The 21521-nt window shown below is 41.9% G+C and overlaps 1 protein-coding gene across 3 annotated transcripts; it reads left to right on the top strand.

The window, feature by feature from the left end:
- Positions 1-960: 960 nt before the first annotated feature.
- On the top strand, positions 961-19815 carry LOC129048343 (alpha-1,3-mannosyl-glycoprotein 4-beta-N-acetylglucosaminyltransferase C-like). Of its 3 annotated transcripts, none has more exons than XR_010140787.1 (4): positions 961-1172; positions 1912-2039; positions 3701-3857; positions 4909-7214. XR_010140787.1 is itself a non-coding variant. In XM_054522831.2 (3 exons), the coding sequence occupies exons 1-3, from the start codon at positions 1887-1889 to the stop codon at positions 4974-4976; spliced, it is 378 nt and encodes a 125-aa protein (XP_054378806.1). In that variant the 5' UTR covers positions 1712-1886; the 3' UTR covers positions 4977-7214. The 3 variants fall into 3 exon arrangements, 1 of the variants encoding a protein (XP_054378806.1); XR_008510616.2 differs by lacking the exon at positions 4909-7214 and adding an exon at positions 19416-19815 and having other exon boundaries at positions 1020-1172; XM_054522831.2 differs by lacking the exon at positions 961-1172 and having other exon boundaries at positions 1712-2039.
- Positions 19816-21521: the final 1706 nt, after the last annotated feature.

Genomic DNA, 21521 nt, shown 5'->3' on the forward strand with positions numbered 1-21521 from the left:
GAACTACGCAGGAAAAAGAGCTCCAGAAATCTGCATGTGAGTTTCCTCAAGTCAAGACTACTGGGCCATGCACACATATAGTAAAATTCCACAAGGCCAGGGAAAAAGTGGGATGATGTCAGTGATAAAACTGAAGCAGAGAAGAGAAAGAATATGGAAATTTCTTGGGTCAAACATTAACAACAAGGGGGCTAGGAAAGAATAGAGGTTTAATGACCAATTTGTGGTAACTAAGAGATCTACTTATCCGTTGGGCCTGATCTTAGCCTGGAAAGGGGATATGGAATGAGAGTAATGAAGAAAGACTCAACACCTCCCTGTAGCTCTTCTTTACAATTCTCCATGAGGGCTTTTAAGTTGTTGAAGGTATTATTCAAAACCTGCCAATTTAATTCAAAGTGGTGGAATTGCATTCTAAACAATTTCTAAAATACTGGGTCAAATCAGGATAGCTAAGTTATGCTGTGGTAACAAACAACCCCAAATCTCAGTGGTTAAAGACAATAAAAGTTTATTTCTCCCCCAAATTATATGTCTCATCCAGGTGTTGACTCTGCTCCATATAGTCACTCAGGGAACTAGGCTGACAGATGCTCCACTGTCTTGCAGCTATGCCATCTGGAATGCATAGCCAACTTAGTCACCAGAGTAAGGGAAGAGAAAAAATGGAGAATTTCACATGGGTTTTTTACTGTCTTGCCCCAGAAAGGACACATACTAATTTCCACTCATTTTTCATTGGCTAGAGTTAGTATTGTGGCCTCACTTAACTGCAAGGGGGCCAGGAATAGAGGAGCAAATGTAATATTTAGAGAGACTTACTGTGTTTACCACAGCTAGAAAGCTGGTGTTAACATTTCTCACCACCCAAATCTAACCTTCACTTACAAGTGATGGGGGAGATGATGAGCTGCCTGCTCCCCATTCAGAAAGAACAATGGTTGCTAGGTAGTGTCTCCTGAGAGTGTTGACCAGGCTTGGCTGTCTTATAGGAGACATTCAGTGGCTTCAACCTGCTCTGTGCAGTCAGAGCCCTGCCCTTCAGACACTAAGGTTGTTTTATTTTTAGTTTCAGAAGAATCCCTGCTTTCAGAGGAACTTCAAGTTATATTTGTCTGTGTGTGTCCAAAGACAGATTAAATGATTCCAGTGGACATACTGCTCTGATTATGGTGAGAATTTTCACGTGGTTAGAAACTTCCAGTTAGTTTCCATTTTCCTTGCTACCTCAATATTTCCCTTGGAAATGTGGCACATGCAATGAAGGGCTTATACTCAAATATTGATTTTTTACTTGACTCTGAGGTAGAAGTTCCTACAAAAATTCTACTGCCCCAACCAAACATGAGTTTGGAAGGGTAAGCCTTGAGGAATCAGTCAGAATAATGGCTGAGAGACAGGAGGGGGGAGGTTTAGTGGAGATGAGGGATTTGAAAGCATCATACTCAGGCCCTTTACCTTCTATTTTGGTTTCCTTTCCTTGGTACAACACCTCTTCTGGTTGGATCCCTACTCCAGGAGGGTTTTTCCCTTCTATTGCATGGTCCTCCTAAGACGTATCCTTGGCTTAAGCAGGTGAATAAAGGCAGCTTTAGTTAACTTCCTGTCATAAACAACTAGAAAGTAACAATACATCTGAAAACCCATGAGGAAGGACAGAATGTAAAGAATAAATAGAATCAAGCTCCTTGGCCTTTTAAAAGGCCATTTAGACGACAATTTTTGCCGTTTTCAGGTAGCAAAAATTTGGGGTGAGAGGTGTTAGTACGCAGAGGGAGAAAGCTCAGGGAAGAATAAGCCAGTGATACCTTGAAGTAGGAACAGAAGGGGAAAGGGTAAGAAAATGGCGCCTGTGTGCTTCTCTGAGGAGGAGGTACTTAAGATCCATGTGCTGCCCACATTTCTCTGCAGAGCTACATCCAACCCCTGGCAGCATGCACCATTGCTTTGGGAAATATGTCACAGCAATTATATCCTTATTCCTCTTGAGCTTCTTCCTCCATGAGAAAATCCAAAATGCTGAATATAAACTTCTGTTGGTGAGTACCAGAACCTGATAGTGGAACCCATTTTCAATTATTAAGTAGGAAAATAGCTAAATAAAAGTCAAAATTTAGGCCCCATCTATGTGGGAAACTCTAGAATCACTGTAAATGTTCTCAGAAAAGAGAAGTAAAGACAGAATAATTTTTTTAATAAACATAAAGGAAGTGAAATAATTTTGTTTTGTTTTTCTTAAGAAAAGATGGCTGGGCGCAGTTGCTCATGCCTATAATTCCAGCAATTTGGGAGACCAAGGTAGTCAGATCAGGAGTTTGAGACCAGCCTGGCTGACATGGTGAAACCCCATCTCTACCAAAAATACAAAAAATTAGCCAGGCCTGGTGGTGCACACCTGTAGTCCCAGTTACTTGGGAGGCTGTGGTGGGAGGATGGCTTTAGCCCAGGAGGGAGAGGTTGCAGTGAGCCAAGATCACACCAGTGCACTCCAGCCTGGGCAACAGAGTGAAACTCTGTCTCAAAAAAAAAAAAAAAAAAAAGGGCAATTTATTTTCTGTAAATTGCTAACCCATGAAAGAAATACATGAGTAATTTGTTATAACCATCAATGGTGACAGTAGAGAAGTATAGATGAAGAAAACGGACATTTCCAGGGGAAAACAGAGTAGTACCAGACATAGGAGACAACTGACAATGAGATGCCTAATTTGTGGTTACTAGGAGATCCGCTTGCCAGAGGGGTATGGAATAGGAGTGATAGAGACTTCCTGTAGCTTTCCTTCAAAAACTCTGCAAAGGACTCGTGTATTGTTGAAAAAATCATTCAAAACCAACACTACCAGCTTGATTCACAGTTACTTTCTAAATTCCTGAATTTAAAACAGCCACTTTCCACTATCCCTTCATATATCAGTGGGATTTGACTAGGAGCAGGGAGGAAGAAACGGGACTCCAGGTGTGGAGAGGGCAGTGCACGCCCACCTCTAAAGTACCAGGCTGACTGGCAGGACTAGCAGACAATGAGGACCTGGGTGCTGGCCACTTCCCAACCAGGACCTAGCATGGAGATGTGATTTTTCCCATTTCTCACATGGAGGATTGGAAATAGCTTCCCTAAGTGGACAACATCTGCAAGTGAGAAGACCAAACCCCACACAGTGCCTGGCCAGGCTTTGAAATCCACATTTTTCATAAAACACCTCAGACCAGCTGGAGCTAAGCACAGGGCAGGTGTGGGGAGTGGTTCAGAACTGTGTGCGTGGTCAGATTTGAGCAAAAGAAAGGACTCTAGAATTGAGGCACTGGGGCTTATGTTCCTTGAGGACAGGGCCAGGCACTGGGTGCCAGCATATCTCACAGAACCTAGCCCAGGCCTAAGTCGAGGTAGACGACACTGGCCAGCCTGACAACGGTGGGGGCAGGCAAGTGCTTACTCCGCACAAGCCTTAGCCCTTCCCGCAGGCACTCCACACAAACCAGGGAGCCCCACTTCCCAACCTAGGACCCATGGCCTCTGCTGGAAAGGCGTGTGTGGTCTCATGATGAGGTGGGGAGAGCGGTTCCCTGAGCCCTGACACTCGGCTTCCCTGGGCACAGGAAGCTGGGGCTTGCCCAGCCTGTCCTGAAAGGGGGATCTGCTCCTCAATTGTCTCCAGAGAATCAGGGGGTGAACCTCAGGACTGATATATCTTATCCTCAGAAGGAAAAGGAGGACATAGCTTCGCAAATAGCTGTCAAACAAATCAACTCTGAAAGCAAGAACCATCTGCGAACCTTCAAGGAGATGCAGAGAGACTTCCCTCTTCTCCAGCATGCCAGCTACCAATTCCTGGCTAGAGCCCCTCCCCAGGAAAAGAGTGAGTACCTGGGAGGGAGTGGTCTGACTGGGAGAAGATCAGACAGGGTATTTTAGCCAGAAAAAAGAAGGAGGGTCAAAAAGGGAAGTCACTAGCATGTGGCAAGGAAAGAGTGTGCTCTGAGGCAAGGCCACGCTGTAGAATTTGGTGTGTTTTCCTCTCCCCTGGTCACCCCTTGAATGACCAACAGGACAGAAAGGCCATAGTGACCCTGGGAAGGAGCTGTCCCATCGTGAAGCTCAGTCATGGTCGGCCCCCAGGGAGGGGAAAACAGGAAGAGAGAGGAGCCAGAAGGAGCCGTGGGAAAAGGTATTGGGTAGAGGGCAAAGTGTGGACTTTGGGTCTCAGTGCAGTAGACTGTTGGACCCTTGGGTTTACATAGATTTCCAGAGATCCTCTAATCCACAGGTTGACCTGTGGTAGCTGAGATAATTGAAGGTCAAGGCCAGGCTAAGATATTTTGCCAAGTCAGCAAATTTGCCTTTGGTACCCAGCAGCCTTGCCCATGCTAGAGTGCCTTGCCCTTCACAAAGCTTCCCCAAGAGCCTTCCAAAGTAATGACCACAGTACTTTGACCAAATAAAACCACATCACAATTTCTTCTTTTTTTTTCCAGAGATGGAGTCTTGCTCTGTCGCCCAGGCTGGCACGGTCTCGGCTCACTGCAAGCTCCGCCTCCCGGGTTCACGCCATTCTCCTGCCTCAGCCCCCCGAGTGGCTGGGACTACAGGTGCCCACCACCACGCCCGGCTAATTTTTTGTATTTTTAGTAGAGACGGGGTTTCACCGTGTTAGCCAGGATGGTCTCAATCTCCTGACCTTGTAATCCGCCCTCCTGGGCCTCCCAAAGTGCTGGGATTACAGGCGTGAGCCACCGCGCCCTGCCCACATCACAATTTCTGATCAGATGTTAACCTCCCATCTGGACTACATGCCCCAGGAAAAGAAATGTGAATTGTCACTGGGATCAGCCTAAGGAAAAGACCTGGGAGGAGAGTCCTAGGAACTCTTCACCATCCTAAAGTGCTCATGTGCCTCATGTCTCCCCCAGGACTGCTGACCGTGGGGATTGCCTCAATGCAGCATCCTCGTGGGAGCTACCTCTTGGACATCCTGTAGTCCGTGTTCCAAGCTTCCTCAGAACATGAGCTGGAGTATATCGTGGTGCTGGTCCACCCGTCAGGTCCTGACCCTGAATGGCTTGGCCAAACAGCTGCCAATATTTCAGGTCTCTTCACAGCACAGACTGGGGCCGGGAAGCTGCTGGTGATCCATGGTAGCTCCCCTCTCCCAGGAGATCTGAGTGACGTTAATCACTCGTCACCCTGTGAAGCCCTCTGTTCCAGACAGAAAGTAGATCATGCCCTCCTCATGAACTTCGCTAGCAACCTCTCTGATTACTTTCTATTGGTGGAAGATCATATTGATTGCACCCCTAAATTTGTTGCTGCCGTCTCTTCAGCATTATTAGCCTGGAAAGAACTATGTTGGGTGATCCTGGAGTTCTCCCACCTGAGCATCTCTGGGAAAGTTTTCCACACCAGTGACCTCTCTCGCCTGACCACTTTCTTGTTCCTCTTCCATAAGGACACTCGTACTCACTTGCTTCTATCAAATTTTGGTTTCCTCTTGGGCCAGACAGTTTCAATTAGCCTCGCTCCCAGTCTCTTCCACTCTAGGGACTATAATTTTACTTCCAAGGACACATGTTACCAAAAGGAGAAAGTAAAGGAAGAGAATCTTGGTGAGCCAAACAATCCTCCTGCCCTCATTTATACTAACATAGTAATGAAAAGCTTTCATCAGCCAGAATATGCCTATTCACTGAAGGAAAAATACCTCCAGACTAAGTATCTCATTCTAGGCCACTCATATACTGCAGTTTTCAGTCAGATTCACAAGGTGATCCAGATAGTTTCTGACAGGCATTGGTAAGCAGGCAATATATTGCCTGCAACATGGGCAGGTAGAACTGGGCTATGAGCCTGTTCTGGAGGGAAAAGTCTGTGCCCACTATACCCTGCTGGGACCACTGATAAAGGGGAAATTCAATCAGAAGGTATACAGTGAAGACTTTGTGGGGACAGTGAGATGCGTACGACTGCTGGTAACAGGCTCTCAGGAGTCCACAGTGTGGATTAGACAGATCAACATCTGGACTAAGTCTGAGAAAGGATAGGGATAAAAGGGTCAATGTGAATTCTGGAAGGATCAGGTTTGGGGATGTACTCAACACAGATGATAAGAAATTAAAGCTTTGAATTCAGTCATGAGTACCATGTTTATAGTCATTCCAGGGTACTCAATATAAATGATATATCCTTATAAGAGGCAGAAAGAGAATTGGGTCCTTCTGACCCCCAAGAGCCAGAGAGATGAAAGTATTCACCAAGATCTTCCCCAGTTTTCTCTCTACATGGATCTCTTATCCTAGGATCTTTCCCTGAGGTAGGTATCATTTATGGAATATTGAGAATGGCCTGAAATGTGACTTGAAGGTAGAACTGGCTTTTGCCTTCATGCACGGTCCAGTCTTCCAAAATTCCAAACATCGGACCTCACCGAGAGTCCAAACATGGACTTTCAGCTGTCTGTGAATTCCCAAGAAGTCGATGCAGCCTTTGCATGTTTTCGTATTTACATTTTCCTACAGCAAAGATCCATAACTTTCATCAGTGTTCCATATGCCCAAACAAAAGCATAAAAATTACTAAATTGGTAGATACGGTTTCTTGATGGAAATAAGCAATTTATTACCTAAGGACATGAAACCATCCAGTTAGCATTTTTAGTTTAAGAATTGAGGGCCAAGCATGGTGACTCATGCCTGTAATCCAGCACTTTGGGAGGCATAGGCAGGCGGATTGCTTGAGCTCAGGAATTCAAGACCAGCCTGGGCAACATGACAAAACCCCATCTCTACAAAAAAAATACAAAAATTAGCCAGGTGTGGTGGCATCTGCCTATAGTCCCAGCTATTCAGGAGGCTGAGGTGGAAGAATTGCTTGAGCCCAGGGAGGTTGAGGCTGCACTGGAGCCCTGATCATGCCACTGCACTCTAGGGCAACAGAGAGAGACTCTGTCTCAAAAAAAAAAAGAAAAGAAAAGAATTCAGAGCATATATAAATTCATTCCTTCATATATTTATTCTGGGGTATGGCTTTTGTGAGTTCTTTTTGTTGGGCCTTATTTAAAAGGTAGTAAAGATTCTACAAACTTCCCTCTTAGTACTGCTTTTACTGTATCTCATAGATTTTTGGTATGTTGTATTCCATCTTCATTTGTTTCAATAATTTTTAAAATTTTCTTCTTAACTTCTTCATTGATCCATTGGTCATTCAGGAGCAGGTTGTTTAATTTCCATGTGTTTGTGAAGTTTCTGAGGTCCTCTTGTTGATTTCTAATTTTATTCCATTGTAGTCAGAAAACATACTTGACATAATTTCTACACTTTTTTGAATTTGTTCAGATTTGTTTTGTGGTCCAAGATATGGTTTATTCTAGAGAATGTTCCATGTTTTGATGAAAAGAATGTGTATCCTGCAGCAGTTAGGTGAAATGTTCTATAAATGTCAGTTAGACCTAGTAGGTCTGATGTGTAGATTAACTCTAGTGTTTCTTTGTTAATTTTCTATCTGGACAATCTGTCCATTACTGAGAGTGGAGTGTTAAAGTCCCCTACTATTACTGTATTGTAGTCTATCTCTCCCTTTAAATCTACTAATGTTTGCTTTATATACTTGAAAGTTCCAGTGTTGGGTACACAGATATTTATAATTGTTATATTCTCTTGCTGAACTGACCCCTTTATCATTATATAGTGAGGAGGCTGAGGCACGAGAATTGCTTGAACCTGGGAGGTGGAGATTGCAGTGAGCCAAGATCATGCCACTGCACTCCAACCTGGGCAACAGAGTGAGACTCTGTCTCAAAAGAAAAAAAAAGGAATATGTATATATTAAGTGCAATCCTAATAAAATTCCAAATGAGTTATCATTTCCTTTATATTTGACATTTTTAAGATCTACCTGTAAAAATAAACATGAGTGTATTCAAGAAATTTCTGAAAGAGAATAATGAGAGACTTATTTTACCAGATGTAAATACATCACTAACAGTACCAAATACCTACCTAGTAGTGATTCTCCTATTCCTTTAGGAACCCTAGACCATGTGAAATTGTTATTTTGCATGTAGTGTTAGGGATCATGATTTCTTTTTTCAAATGGATATCAAATTTGCCAGCAGCATTGATTGAAGATTGTCCTTTCCCAACTATACTACAACATTACCTTTGTCACAAATCAGGTGACTACATATGTATGAGTCTGTTTCTGGACTTTCTGCTCTCTTCCATAGGTCTACTTCTTTATCTTTATGCCAGTATCACACTGCCTGAATTACTATAGCTTTATATTAGATCTTCATAACTTGGCACTTTGCATTTTCCTATCAGGTTTAGAATCAGATTGGCAATTTCCACAATAAAATTCCTGGAATTTTGATTGGTATTGTATTGCAGGAATCTATAAATCAATTTATAGAGAATTTATATCTTTATATTCCTAGTTTTCCAATCTGTGAATATATTGTAGTATATTCCTCCATTTCTTTATATCTTTTCATTTCTTTCAATAATAATGTCTTAATGTTTTCAGTTTAGCTTGCATACCTTTTGTTAGATTTATTGTTAGGATTGATTGTATTATAAATGGTACCATATGGAAATTCTATTTTCTAATTATTTGTATTTAGAATTAGAATTCAAAGAAAGAGAAAAAACAAAAAAAAAGTATTTTGTATATAGAAAATACGATTGATATTTGTATATTTACCTTGTATTCAGTGGCCTTGCTAAATTCACGTATTAATAGTTTGTAGATTCTTTGGGATCTTCTTTGCATACAGTCATGTCATCTGCGAATAATGACAATTTTATTTATTTATTTCCAAATCATACTCCTTTTCTAAATTATTTTTCTTGGCTTAGTGAACTGGCTAGGACTCACAGTAAAATGTTGAATAGAAATTGTGATGGTAGGCCAGGTGTGGTGGCTCACACCTGTAATCCCAGCACTTTAGGAGGCTGAGGCGGGCAGATCACTTGAGGTCAGGAGTTCGAGACCAGCCTGGCAAACATGGTGAAACCCCATCTCTGCTAAAAATATAAAAATTACCCGGGCGTGGTGGCCTGTATCCCACCTACCGGGCATGGGTGCCTGTATCCCAGCTACCCTGGAGGCTGAGACAAGAGAATCACTTGAACCCCGGAGGCGGAGGTTGCGGTGGTGGTAGTAGCACGCCTACATTCCAGTCTGGGCAATAGAGTGAGACTCCATATCAAAAACAACAACAGAAAAATAAATTGTGATGGTGGTATCCTTGTTCATTTCTATTCTCAGGGGTTGGGGGAACTTTCAGTGATTCATCATTAAGTATTTTAGGGGAGGAGAATAGATACTTTAATCAGATTAAGGAAGTCTCTCTTTTATTCCTCGTTTACTAAGAGTTTGAGACGGAGTCTCGCTCTGTCACCCAGGCTGGAGTGCAGTGGCACCATCTCGGCTCACTGCAAGCTCCACCTCCCGGGTTCACGCCATTCTCCTGCCTCAGCCTCCCGAGTAGCTGGGACTACAGGCGCCTGCCACCACGCCCGGCTAATTTTTTTTTTTGTATTTTTAGTAGCGATGGGGTTTCACCGTGTTAGCCAGGATGGTCTCAATCTCCTGACCTTGTGATCCGCCCGCCTTGGCCTCCCGAAGTGCTGGTATTACAGGAGTGAGCCACCGCGCCTGGCCGGTTTTTTTTTTTTTTTTTTAGCATGAATGAATATCGAATTTTATTCAGTCATTTTTCTTCATCTATCAAAATGATAATTCCTGGAAAATTTTTCATTTATATATGATATATTATGCTTTTTATAGATTGCTGGACTCATTTTGCTAATATTCATTCAAGATTTTTGCACCTATATTTCTATTAGAGATTGGGCTGTAATTTTTTTTTCTTATAAAGTCCTTGTCAGGTTTTGGTATTAAGGTTATGTTGGCCTCATAAAAATCAATTGGGAAGTATTCCTTCCTCTACTTTTTAAAATAATTTAAAGTTAGTATTATTTATTTCTTAAACATTTAGAAAAAATCATTCATGAAGCTATTTGGGCCTATACTTTCTTGTGTGGGAAATTAGTTAATCATGAAATCAATTTCTTTAATAGATACAAACTAATCAGATTTTCTACTTCTTCATGTGTTCATTTTTATAAGTTGTTTTTTAAGGATTTTTTCCATTTCATGTAAGACATTGCCAAATTACGGCTTATTCCCTTGCCACATTTTTTTTTTTTTTTTTTTTTTTTTGAGATGGAGTCTTGCTGTGTCCCCCAGGCTGGAGTGCAGTGGCATGATCTTGGCTCACTGCAACCTCTGCCTCCCAGGTTCAAGCAATTATCTTGCCTCAGCCTCCCGAGTAGCTGGGACTACAGGCACCTGCCACCACGTCCGGCTAATTTTTTGTATTTTTAGTAGAGATGGGGTTTCACCGTGTTAGCTAGGATGGTCTCGATCTCCTGACCTCGTGATCTGCCCGCCTCGGCCTCCCAAAGTGCTAGGATTACAGGCATGAGCCACTGTGCCCGGCCAGGCCACATCTTAATATCTGTGGTGATTTGTTTATGTTCTTTTTTCTTGATCAGTCTTGCCCAGAGGTTTATCAGTTGTTACTCTTTTAAAAGTAACAACTTGGCCGGGCGCAGTGGCTCACACCTGTAATCCCAGCACTTTGGGAGGCTGAGGCAGGCAGATCATGAGGTCAGGAGATTGAGACCATCCTGGCTAACATGGTGAAACCCCGTTTCTACTAAAAATTCAAAAAATTAGCCGGGCGTGGTGGCGGGAGCCTGTAGTCCCAGCTACTCGGGAGGCTGAGGCAGGAGAATGGCATGAACCTGGGAGGTGGAGCTTGCAGTGAGCCGAGATCGTGCCACTGCACTCCAGCCTGGGCAACAGAGCAAGACTCCGTCTCAAAAACAAAAACAAAACAAAACAAAAAAGTAACAACTTTTGGCAATGTCTGTTTTCTCTATTGCACTTTTTTCCCATTTTATCATTTCTGATCATATTTTTCATTATAACACATGTAAAGACACAATGTGTCTGTGAGCAAATAGAGGGTTATGGGAGCAGAAGGGCTAGACATGGAAGATGAGGCCTAGGGAGTGTGTGCAGTGAGACATGTGTAAGGATGGAAGTCCAGGGAAAACCAGCATTTAAGGTGGGTAGAGGAAGAGGAGACTACAAAAAATACAGAGAGAGAATGAGAACCAGAAGAGTGCTATCTCACCAAGGTGAAGGGAGTCTGAGCATTCCAGGAAAGAAGGGGAAACAGCAGTGTCGAGGATCAGAATATTTATATTACAGAAATAGAAAAGACCTCTTCACAATTAACACCACTCAAGTCAACCTAGTGCCATGCAGAAAAGGAAATGCACTTATAAGTGGTATGCACATTGGTTAGAAGTATGGGCTCTGGAGTTTCCTAGTTTCACATCTCTGCTCTCTCACTTTACTGGCTGTGTGATCTTAGGCAGCTTACTTAACTTCTCTTTGTCTATTTCCTTATCTGTAAAATAGGGGGAAACAATAATACATAAATCTTTCCCCAGCTCCAGATTTCCTCTAGCTTCCATTCCTACTGCTCTCTCCCTTCTTATCCACACTTATCAAGAAATAGATTTTATCATCTCCTGTACAACCCATCTCCTATACAATCTACCTCTGCCATCTCAACTTCTGCTCCCCTCCCACACAGTAGCACTAAAATGTCTCTTCCTTAGAACACTAAAGAATCCTACTTGCCAAATCCAACAGACTCTTTTTATACTTTCCCCTAATAACCCTCAGCCATAGATATCTTTTGGAATTTTTTCCCAGCTCACAATACTTTCTTTATGGCTCTGAATCCATACAGGTGGACCATGGCAATATCTTTAGCCTTCCTTCCCTGCTCACAGTTAATTGGGTCAGACACATGGCCAAAGCTGGGCCAATCACATCCTCCCCAAATGTGCTGTCAGGACAAAAACATTCTATTTCATACTGAACTGACTTCTTTTCTTTTTTTTTTTGAGACAGAGTCTTGCTCTGTCACCCAGGCTGGAATGCAGTGACGCGATCTTGACTCACTGGAATCTCCACCTCCCAGGTTCAAGCCATTCTCTTGCCTCAGCCTACCGAGTATCTGGGACTACAGGCGCGTGCAGCCACACCCGGCTAATTTTTTGTATTTTTAGTAGTGACAGGGTTTCACCATGTTAGCCAGGATGGTCTCGATCTCCTGACCTCGTGATCTGCCCACCTTGGCCTCCTAAACTGCTGGGATCACAAGCATGAGCCACCGTGCCTGGTCACTGAACTGACTTCTTAAGTAAACTCGGGCAAGGGTGACAGTGGTGAGAGCCAACGAGACTTCTAACAACATAACCCATACCGCATTCCTATCCTTGTATGCCCATGAAATCTTCAGGTTACATGTGTTATTTCCTTGGAGCTTCCCTAAAATGCTATTAGAGTTAATTACAGTTGGAGTGGAGAGGAGGGACATCAAGTTTGTTACCAAAAGAGAGGTATAGCATACACACAACCACTGGCGGACCCACAAGTCTAACAGCACATCAATGTTTTGTCCACTGTACTGTTTTTTCTTTCTTCTGAGGAATTGTGCTTGTCCTTTCTCTAGCAAATGGGAGTTTCCATCCGGATCACAATGATTGAGAAATGTCATCTTACCCAATATTTATTCAACAAATATTTATTGAACATTTACTATGCTCCAGATAATGTTCCAGGTGCTGTGCACAGTGATGAACGAGCCAGACAACATCCCTATTTATCTAGTGAAGGGAGACATCATACCAGATGCTAGATGTCCACACTCACTCTTCTCTACTCTACTCTCTGCCCCAGAAGACAGTGTGGCCTACATCTACAGGACCCTTGCCCTCTGGCTTCTGGTTGGGTTTGGCTAATACGAGCCTGGCATGTGATTAGAGGGAGGAGGAGACTGAGGTTTGGATAGTTATTATGGATCCTTCCCTGCAGGACCTCCTCTTTTCTGGCCATGCCCTTCTACCAAAAGCTGCAGCCCTGTCAAGGCAGCCCTCTCTGCAAAACTTTCTCTGTTTAATTCTAGTAACTTCTCCTTTCCTTCCTCCTTTGGGGCCGAGGGGTAGTGGCAGTTCTGTTACTAGCCCCCAGTTTCTCCCCACTGCCCTCATCTATGTAAATAGTCCTGTTATTAGATCTTTATTTAATAACCATCTCACTAAATCTGCACTGTCTAATATGGTAGCTATATGCAGCTATTGAGCATTTGAAATGAAGCTAGTTCAAATTAAGATGTGTTATATGTCTAAAATGCACAGCTGAAAGATTTAGTATGAAAAAGAACAAAAATATTTCATTAACAAAGTTTGATATTGATTACATATTGAAATCATGTTTTGAATCTACTGGATTAATTAAATGTATTATTAAAATTAATTTTATTTCATTATTTTATCTGGCTATTAGAAATATTTTTAATTACCTAAGTGACAAAAAGCATTTGTGGCTCACATATTTCTATTGGACAGTACTGGACTAAACTGTAGTTGGTACCAGCAGTGGCTCCAGGAAACTAGTTCTCAGGTCAGGATTCTGGAACTAAATTTACTCAGTTCATCATGAGAATAGCTTTCTTAGTGATGGGGAGCATGGATAATCTTGGCAAATGGCAGCATCATGATTATTCAAATTATCTTCAGGGGTAGGTAGCACTAGATGAAGTTCAGGTGGCTGGGTATGGTGAATCATGCCTATAATTCCAGCACTGTGGGAGGCTGAGGCGGGAGGATTGCTTGAGGCCAGGAGTTTGAGACCAGCCTGGGCAACACAGTGAGACCCTGTCTCTGAAAAAAAAAAAAATTTTTTTTTAATTAGTCAGGGGTAGTGGCACACACCTGTAGTCCCAGCTCTTTGAGAGGCCGAGGTGGAAGGATTGCTTGAGTCCAGGAGTTCAAAGCTGCAGTGAGCCATGATCATACCATGGCTCTCTAGCCTGGGCAACAGAGCAATACCCTGTCTCAAAAAAAAAAAAAAAAAAAAAGAATGTTCAGGTGGAGGGTGAGGCCATAGGAATGAAGGGGCTGTGGCCTTTAGTCTCTATGGAAACAACAGCAATTACAAAGATTATAGAGTCACTTGGCTGTGAAAAGTACAATTTAAAAATGGCAATTTTGAAGGAGTTCCTCATCTCCTGAAGTCGCAGGACACTTATGACTGAAGACCAGATCCAGGGACTGTCTGCAATACTTGCCAAGTTGGCAGTGCCAAGTAAATGACCAACCCTCTCTCAATCTAAGATAAGAGCACTGGTGGGGAAGGAGTGGACCCTGAGACCTAAGATGGGAACATTCTGGCAGACAAGGATGAGATTTAAACCTCCAAATTCCTCTAAGCCTCACTTTCTAGAATAAGCAGTCTACTCCTATATGAGGAAACCAGTCCTCTTCTGCACATCTCATTGTCTCTAGGCCCATAATGCCACGTGGTACAAGGCCTGCTCCAGAAGGAAATGGCCTATAAACTCCAAGAATTGTAATCCCTTACCAATCTGTATTGGCAGGAGCCCAGACAGCATATATGGGAGTGGACTCTAAGGGAGAAGGAATATAAGGCTCTATCCAGGTGAATTTAGTGACACAAATACATTAATCTGGAATTCAACATTAAACGTACTCATTTGAGCATTAGAGAGCCAACATATTAATAATGCCTACATTCGTGGTCTACTACTAATGGAGGTGTTCACAGAAGCCTGGATTTGATGATGGTCTATAGTTAATGAGATCAGAATACTTGAGTTTTCTAGGCATGCCATGGAAAAAGGAGTCTAAAGGCTCAGGGATATGGGGAATGCTGGAACCATTCTTCCAAGGAGGGAGAGGACCCCTTCACCAAGACATTTAGAGATATTTTGGTGTGGGGACACTCGCATCATTGAAGAGCTCTGTGTTACCTGTTTTCTGCAAACTGGAGATGACAGTAAAAATGCCCAGTGGAACTGAGTTATTTGACCTCACTGAGAATAGTGGGATCTTGGAGTGTAGAGACCAAGTAATAGCATTTAACCACTAGAGGCAAGGTGAGCTCCATTACTATAGTAAGCCAGAGAATCAGAGTGGCAATCAGAGTGCTTTGATGCACAGCGATCTGTAGCAGTGACTAACTGATCCACAGGCTCTAGGAAAGAAAGAAATGAGACAAAATAGGCAGGTAGTTTACTGACAGGCTGTTGACACACGCAGAAAAATTTTAGGTCTGGCAAACACATACTTGAGTTGCAGAAGTGAGAATTCATAACATTTTACTCAGTTCCCTGAGCCAGCTCAGACTTGGAGCCCCTTCTCTGAGATAGAGGCCAGATCTTTTTGAGGAAGGACCTACAATTTGACTAATAGAGTATACCAAGAATCTTCCTAAGCCTTCCCTCCAAAACTTGCAGCAATTTACCAGAACAACTATGAACCAGAGAAAGAGAAATACTCAGACTTTTTATGAATTCTTGGATGTTGGCTCTGAAGTAACATTAATTCTGGACACCCAAACTGCCACCATCATCCATGGGTCAAAGAGGAGGTTTAAGAAAGTCAGGTAACAGAGTCTTTTCCCTTGCCCATCTCACAGGCTATCCATCACAGCCTAAAACACATATTTCATTGTCCCCTCCCCCGAAAAATCCCAGATTGTACAGAGGGAATAAATATACTTAGAACTGGCAGAGATAAATGCCACATTAATTCCCTGACCCATGGTGGAAGGGCTATTATAAAATAAACCAACTGTCACCAAAACAGTAAACCAAAAGCAATACTAGGGAGAAATATAGAGATTAGGAACATCATCAAAAGAATCAACAGGTGCAATTATGTGATTCCCACCATAATTCCCCATTGAACTCACCCATTTTGCTAGTGCAGATGCCAGACAGATCCTAAATATTGACGTCAATTGTGGCAAATGTAGTCAGTTTTGAGTTGCAAATCTTTACTGGAGTAGATCAACAAAGCCCCTGGCACCTGAATTCAGCTACTAATCTGGCAAATGCCTTCTTTTCATTCCCACCATAAGGAGAATCAAAAACAGTATGTATTTAGAAGGTAGGAAAGAGTATACTTTTAACACCTTGGCCCAGAGCTATTTTACTTCTCCAGTTTTCTGTCATAATAGTTTGCAGGGACCATGATTGTCCTGATGTTGCACAGAATGTCACACTGACCCACTAAATTGATGACATTATGTTCACTGGACGTGTGATCAGGAAGTACTACTAGTGACTACTCTAGATCCCTTGGTCAGATATGTGGACACCAAAAGTTAGGAGGCAGACTTCCTGAAAACTCAGGAGCCTAATACACCATGAGGTTTCTAGGGTTTCAGCAGGATAGGGCATATTGGGCTATTCCCTCTAAAGTTAGACATGTTTCCTTGCTTTGCATCTTGTACCATTCACCATGAAGAGACATCCAATGCTTGCTGGAAATTATTGGATTTCAGAGGCAACATACGCAACTTCTGGGCATGCTACTCCAATCCATTTGCCAAGTAACACATTAGGATGCTAGTTTTGAGTCAGACCTGGAGCAAGAAAAATCTCTGCAGAAGGTCAAGGTTGTGGAGCAAACTACCCTGCCACTTGAGCCTTATGATCTAGCAGAACCAATGCAAATGTGATTGGGAGACACAGATGCTGTCAGAGATGCCCCAGAGATTTTGATTTACTTCATCTAGTCTAACCTACTGTATCATTCAGAGTTCTCCAGAGAGACAAAACCAGTAGGATAGATGGATAGATGATTGATTGATGATAGATAGATAGATAGGAGTTTTATTATGGGAATTGGCCTATATGATTATGATTATGGAGGCTGAGAAGTCCCAAGATAGTCTGTCTACAAGCTGGAGAACCTGAGAAGCCAGAAGCCAGTAAAATGGCTCACTCCAAGTCCAAAAACCTCAGAACCAGGTGTAAGCCAGTGATGTAACTCTTTCTCAGGCCAAATGCCTGAGAACTTGGGGTTGGAGGGTATGGAGCAGGGGTTAGGGAAACACTGGTGCTCGTCCTGGAGTCCAAAGGCCAGAGAACCTGGAGTTCCGATGTTCAACAGCAGGAGAAGAATGGCGTCCCAGCTTCAGAAGAAAGAGCAGGAATTCTCTTTTATTCTGTCTTTTTATATCCAAGCCCTCAGCAATTGGATGGGCACTCCTTGCATTGAGGGTGGATCTTCCTTACTGCCAGCTGATTCAAACACTAATCTCTTCCAGAAACACCCTCGCAGGAATGCCCAGAAATAATGCCTTACCAGCTCTCTGTATATCTCCTAATCCAGTCAAGTAGACACGTAAAATTAACCATCACAGGTCAGGCATGGTGGCTCACGCCTGTAATCCCAGCACTTTGGGAGGCCGAGGCAGGCAGATCACAAGGTCAGGAGATCAAGACCATCCTGGGTAACACGGTGAAACCCTGTCTCTACTAAAAAATACAAAAAATTAGCCGGGCGTGGTTGCAGACGGCTGTAATCCCAGCTACTTGAGAGGCTGAGGCAGGAGAATGGCGTGAACCTGGGAGGCGGAGCTTGCAGTGAGCTGAGATCGCGCCACTGCACTCCAGCATGGGTGACTGAGTGAGACTCCATCTCAAAAAAAAAAAAAAATTAACCATCACAGCTACCCACATCCTATCTATCAGTACCTATTGGTGAAATCCATTTCCAAAAGACATCACAAACCCAACTGTTTTTCTCTTGTTTCTATTAAAACTACACCATCATCTTCTACTTGGCTTCTGTAACCACTTGACTCTTCTTCCTCCTTCTCCTTCCCCACTCCAAGCTGTCTTTTTATACTGGAGCCTGAGCTATCTCTTAGAAATATTTTTTAAATGTCATATTATTCCCTTGCTTAAAGCCCTTTAGCATCTTCCGATTTCATTTAAGCCCAAATTCCTTACCGTGATTAAGGCCCAAAGCCAGTGGTTTCCAACCTTGGCTGCATTTTAGATTCCCATCACCAGCAGATCTGCATGAGGTGATGGAAACAAAAAATACCCTGACTTGGTCATCATACAACACAAAAATGTATCAAAACATTAAACTATACCTTATAAATATGTAACTTTTAAAAATAGCTAATAATAGCTAATACACATATGCTGCCTACTATGGGCCAGGCACTCTATTATATATAGATAGAGAGAAAGAGAGACAGAGAGGGAGAGAGAGTCAGCCCATCATATCTGTGGATTCCACATCCATGGATTCAGCTGACCACAGATCAAAAATATTTGAAAAATAAAAATTCCACAAAATTCCAAAAAGCAAAATTTGCTGCATGCCAAGTGCTATGTTGAATCCATGTGGATGAAGTGATGTGTAGGCATTATATTGGGTATTATAAGTAACTGAGAGATTAAAGTATACAGGAGGATATGCATAGCTTATATACAAGGATGTATGATTCTATGCCATTTTATATAAAGGACTTGAGCATCTGTGGATTTCGGTATCCACAGGGGGTTCTGGAAAAAATCCTCCACAGATATCAAGAGACAATTGTGTGTGTGTATGTGTGTGTGTGTGCATACACACACATATATATGCAGTATATAATATACTATATATGGTGGTTATCTAAACTATATCTAGTATAGATAACTATATATATACTACATTCTATAAAATATATATTACATATAGTATAGACTAGATATGTATGTGTTGTGTATACATATATACACATACACTCACTATATGCTACTACTTGATTATACTATATATAGTTTATATTATGTATAGCATATTACAGACTGAGAGAATACAACGTATATATAGTATTTTTATATATATATGATATATATCTATATCTCACATCAAACTCAATGAGATAGATATTATTATTATCCCCATTTTACAAATGTTGCATTTCCAGATCTCATACATGTCCATCTGACTGTGGAAACCTATATCTAAAAATCATATTAGAACTTTAGCTGCTAAAGAATCCAAAAATGCAGGTTTTAGTTTTCCAGTCTCTGCAAACAGGGAGGCCCTTAGGAAAAGTTGAAATGGATGTTGAGCAAGCAAACCCACAATATTTGTAGAGTGTGAATGCAGGGTTTTCGACTTCCTCCACCCTAGCTAATGCACTCTCCTGTTTATATTATCACATTATAGTCATCCCTCGGTATCCCCAAGGAATTGGTTCCAGGACACCCAAAGAATATCAAAATCTGCAGATGCTATAGTCCCTGATATAAAATGGCATAGTATTTGTTTATAACTACGTACATTCTCCTGTATAGTAGAAATCATTTCTGGAATTCTTATAATACCTAATACAATGTAAATGCTATATAAATAGTTGTTATATACTGTATTTTTAAATGTTTTATTGTTGTTTTATTTTTATTGTTTTTTTTCTTTTCTGAATATTTTTGATCCGTGGTTGGTTGAAATCCAAGGATGCAGAACTAAAGTGTTAATTGAATGCAGACACCAGGGAGAAGCAACTTCCCGGCCATGTACAGTAAGAGACAAAATGGCAGAGTATGGCGTTCCAGGGGTGCACCACCAGAAAAGGGAAGAAAGCCTCAGATGGGCATGCACACAACGTCCTAAACACACTGCATGAGCTCACTTTCCAAGGATAAAGAGGGCACTGTGCATGCAGGCAGTCCAGCCTAAGGGAAGAATCATGGGCAAGGGGTGCAAGGCACCAGCAGAAGGCCAGCCTATAAAGTCCTAGGATCCAGGTTAAACACTGCACTTGACCTTCTCAGTGCCCACTTGGGTCTTTTCCAAATGTACTTTCCTTTCTTTCCTGCTCTAAAGCTTTTTAATAAACTTCCACTCCTGCTCTGCAACTTGCCTCAGTCTCTTTTTCTGACTTCTGCCCCTCAGTCGAATTCTTGAAGTTGCTGCACACCCATATAGATTCACCGCCCGCTGGTAATTTGTATACCTTCCACTGGTAACATTCATACAGATGATTTGTGTAAATCCTGTCTGTGGTATTTGGAACAGAGGGTGTGTGATGTTAAGTTGTGTGATGTTGCTGACACACCAACATGAACGCTGGGGGAAGGGGATCCCAGGGGGAATGCTCAACATCAATTTATCCCACAGTAACCTGACTTAGAAGCACCTGGGGTAGGTGTCTGCTCAGAAGAAGTAGTAGGGTTACTGAATACAAGAAGATATTTTAGGAGAAATAGCATTCCCAGGACAGTCAGATAATTTTATTTCATTTTTTTCTAGGACTTTAGAGTTCTTTTTAAAAGAGAGATATGATTCATGCATGATAAAAGCAATCCCTTAAAAGTACAATTCAGTAGGTTTTTTCACATATTCACAAAGTTGTGCAATTATTACCAGTATCTAATTCCAGAACATTTTAATCACCCCAAAAAGGAACCCTAGACCAATGATCAAACTCTCCCCATTCGCCTTTTCCCAAGCCCCTAGCAACCACTACTCTACTTTCCATCTCTGTAGATTTGCTATTCTGGACATTTCATATCAATGGAATAATACACTATTTGGCCTTTAGTGTTTGGCATTCACCCAGCATCATGTTTTCAAGGTTAACACCTGTTGTAGTATGGATCGACACTTCCTTTTTATGGCTGAATAATATTGCATTGTATGGAATCACACATTGTTTATCCATTTATCAATTGATATACATTTAGGTTGTTTTCAGTTTTGGCTCTTTTGAATAATACTGCTATGAACATTAATGTACAAAGTTTTTCATGAACATATACTTTCATTTCTTTTGGGCATATACCTAGAAGTAGAATTGCTGGGCCATATGTTAACTTTATGTTTAACTTTTGAAGAACTCCCAAAATGTTTTCCACAGTGTCTACATCATTTTACATTTCCACCAGCAATGTATGAGGGTTCCAATTTCTCTACATCTTCATCAACATTGTTTTGTTTGGTTTTGTTTTTTGAGGTTTTTGTTTGGTTTTGTTTTTACACATTTTTTACACTTTTCTACCAAGAAAATATATTCATTAAAAATAGACAGCATAAATCCCATTCACAACGGCCACAAAAACAGTAAAATATCTAGGAATACAACTAACCAGAGAGGTGAAATATCTCTACAATGAAAATCACAAAGCAGTGCTCAAAGAAATCAGAGATTACACAAACAAATGGAAAAATATTCCATGCTCATAGATAGGAGGAATCAATATTGTTAAAATGGCATACTGCCCAAAGCAAATTACAGATTCAATGCTATTCCTATCAAACTACCAATGATATTCTTCACAGAGTTAGAAAAACACTACTTCAAAACTCATATGGAGCCGGCCGGGCGCGGTGGCTCACTTCTGTAATCCCAGCACTTTGGGAGGCTGAGGTGGGTGGATCACAAGGTCAGGAGATCAAGACCATCCTGGCTAACATGGTGAAACCCTGTCTCTACTAAAAATACAAAAAAAAAAAAAAAATTGGCCAGGCGTCGTGGCGGGCGTCTGTAGTCCTAGCTACTCGGGAGGCTGAGGTAGGAGAATGGCATGAACCCGGGAGGTGGAGGTTGCAGTGAGCCGAGA

This window comes from Pongo abelii, chromosome 1, assembly GCF_028885655.2.
Source record: "Pongo abelii isolate AG06213 chromosome 1, NHGRI_mPonAbe1-v2.0_pri, whole genome shotgun sequence".
NCBI classification, from domain to species: Eukaryota; Metazoa; Chordata; class Mammalia; order Primates; family Hominidae; genus Pongo; species Pongo abelii.

What these genes read in the sequence shown, in the direction of transcription:
- LOC129048343 (XM_054522831.2), top strand. Translation starts at nt 1,887, where the DNA reads ATGTGCTGCCCACATTTCTCTGCAGAGCTACATCCAACCCCTGGCAGC. An exon ending in CTGAATATAAACTTCTGTTG is followed by an intron (nt 2,040 to 3,700) that starts GTGAGTACCAGA and finishes TCTTATCCTCAG; the next exon opens with AAGGAAAAGGAGGACATAGC. An exon ending in AGCCCCTCCCCAGGAAAAGA is followed by an intron (nt 3,858 to 4,908) that starts GTGAGTACCTGG and finishes TGTCTCCCCCAG; the next exon opens with GACTGCTGACCGTGGGGATT.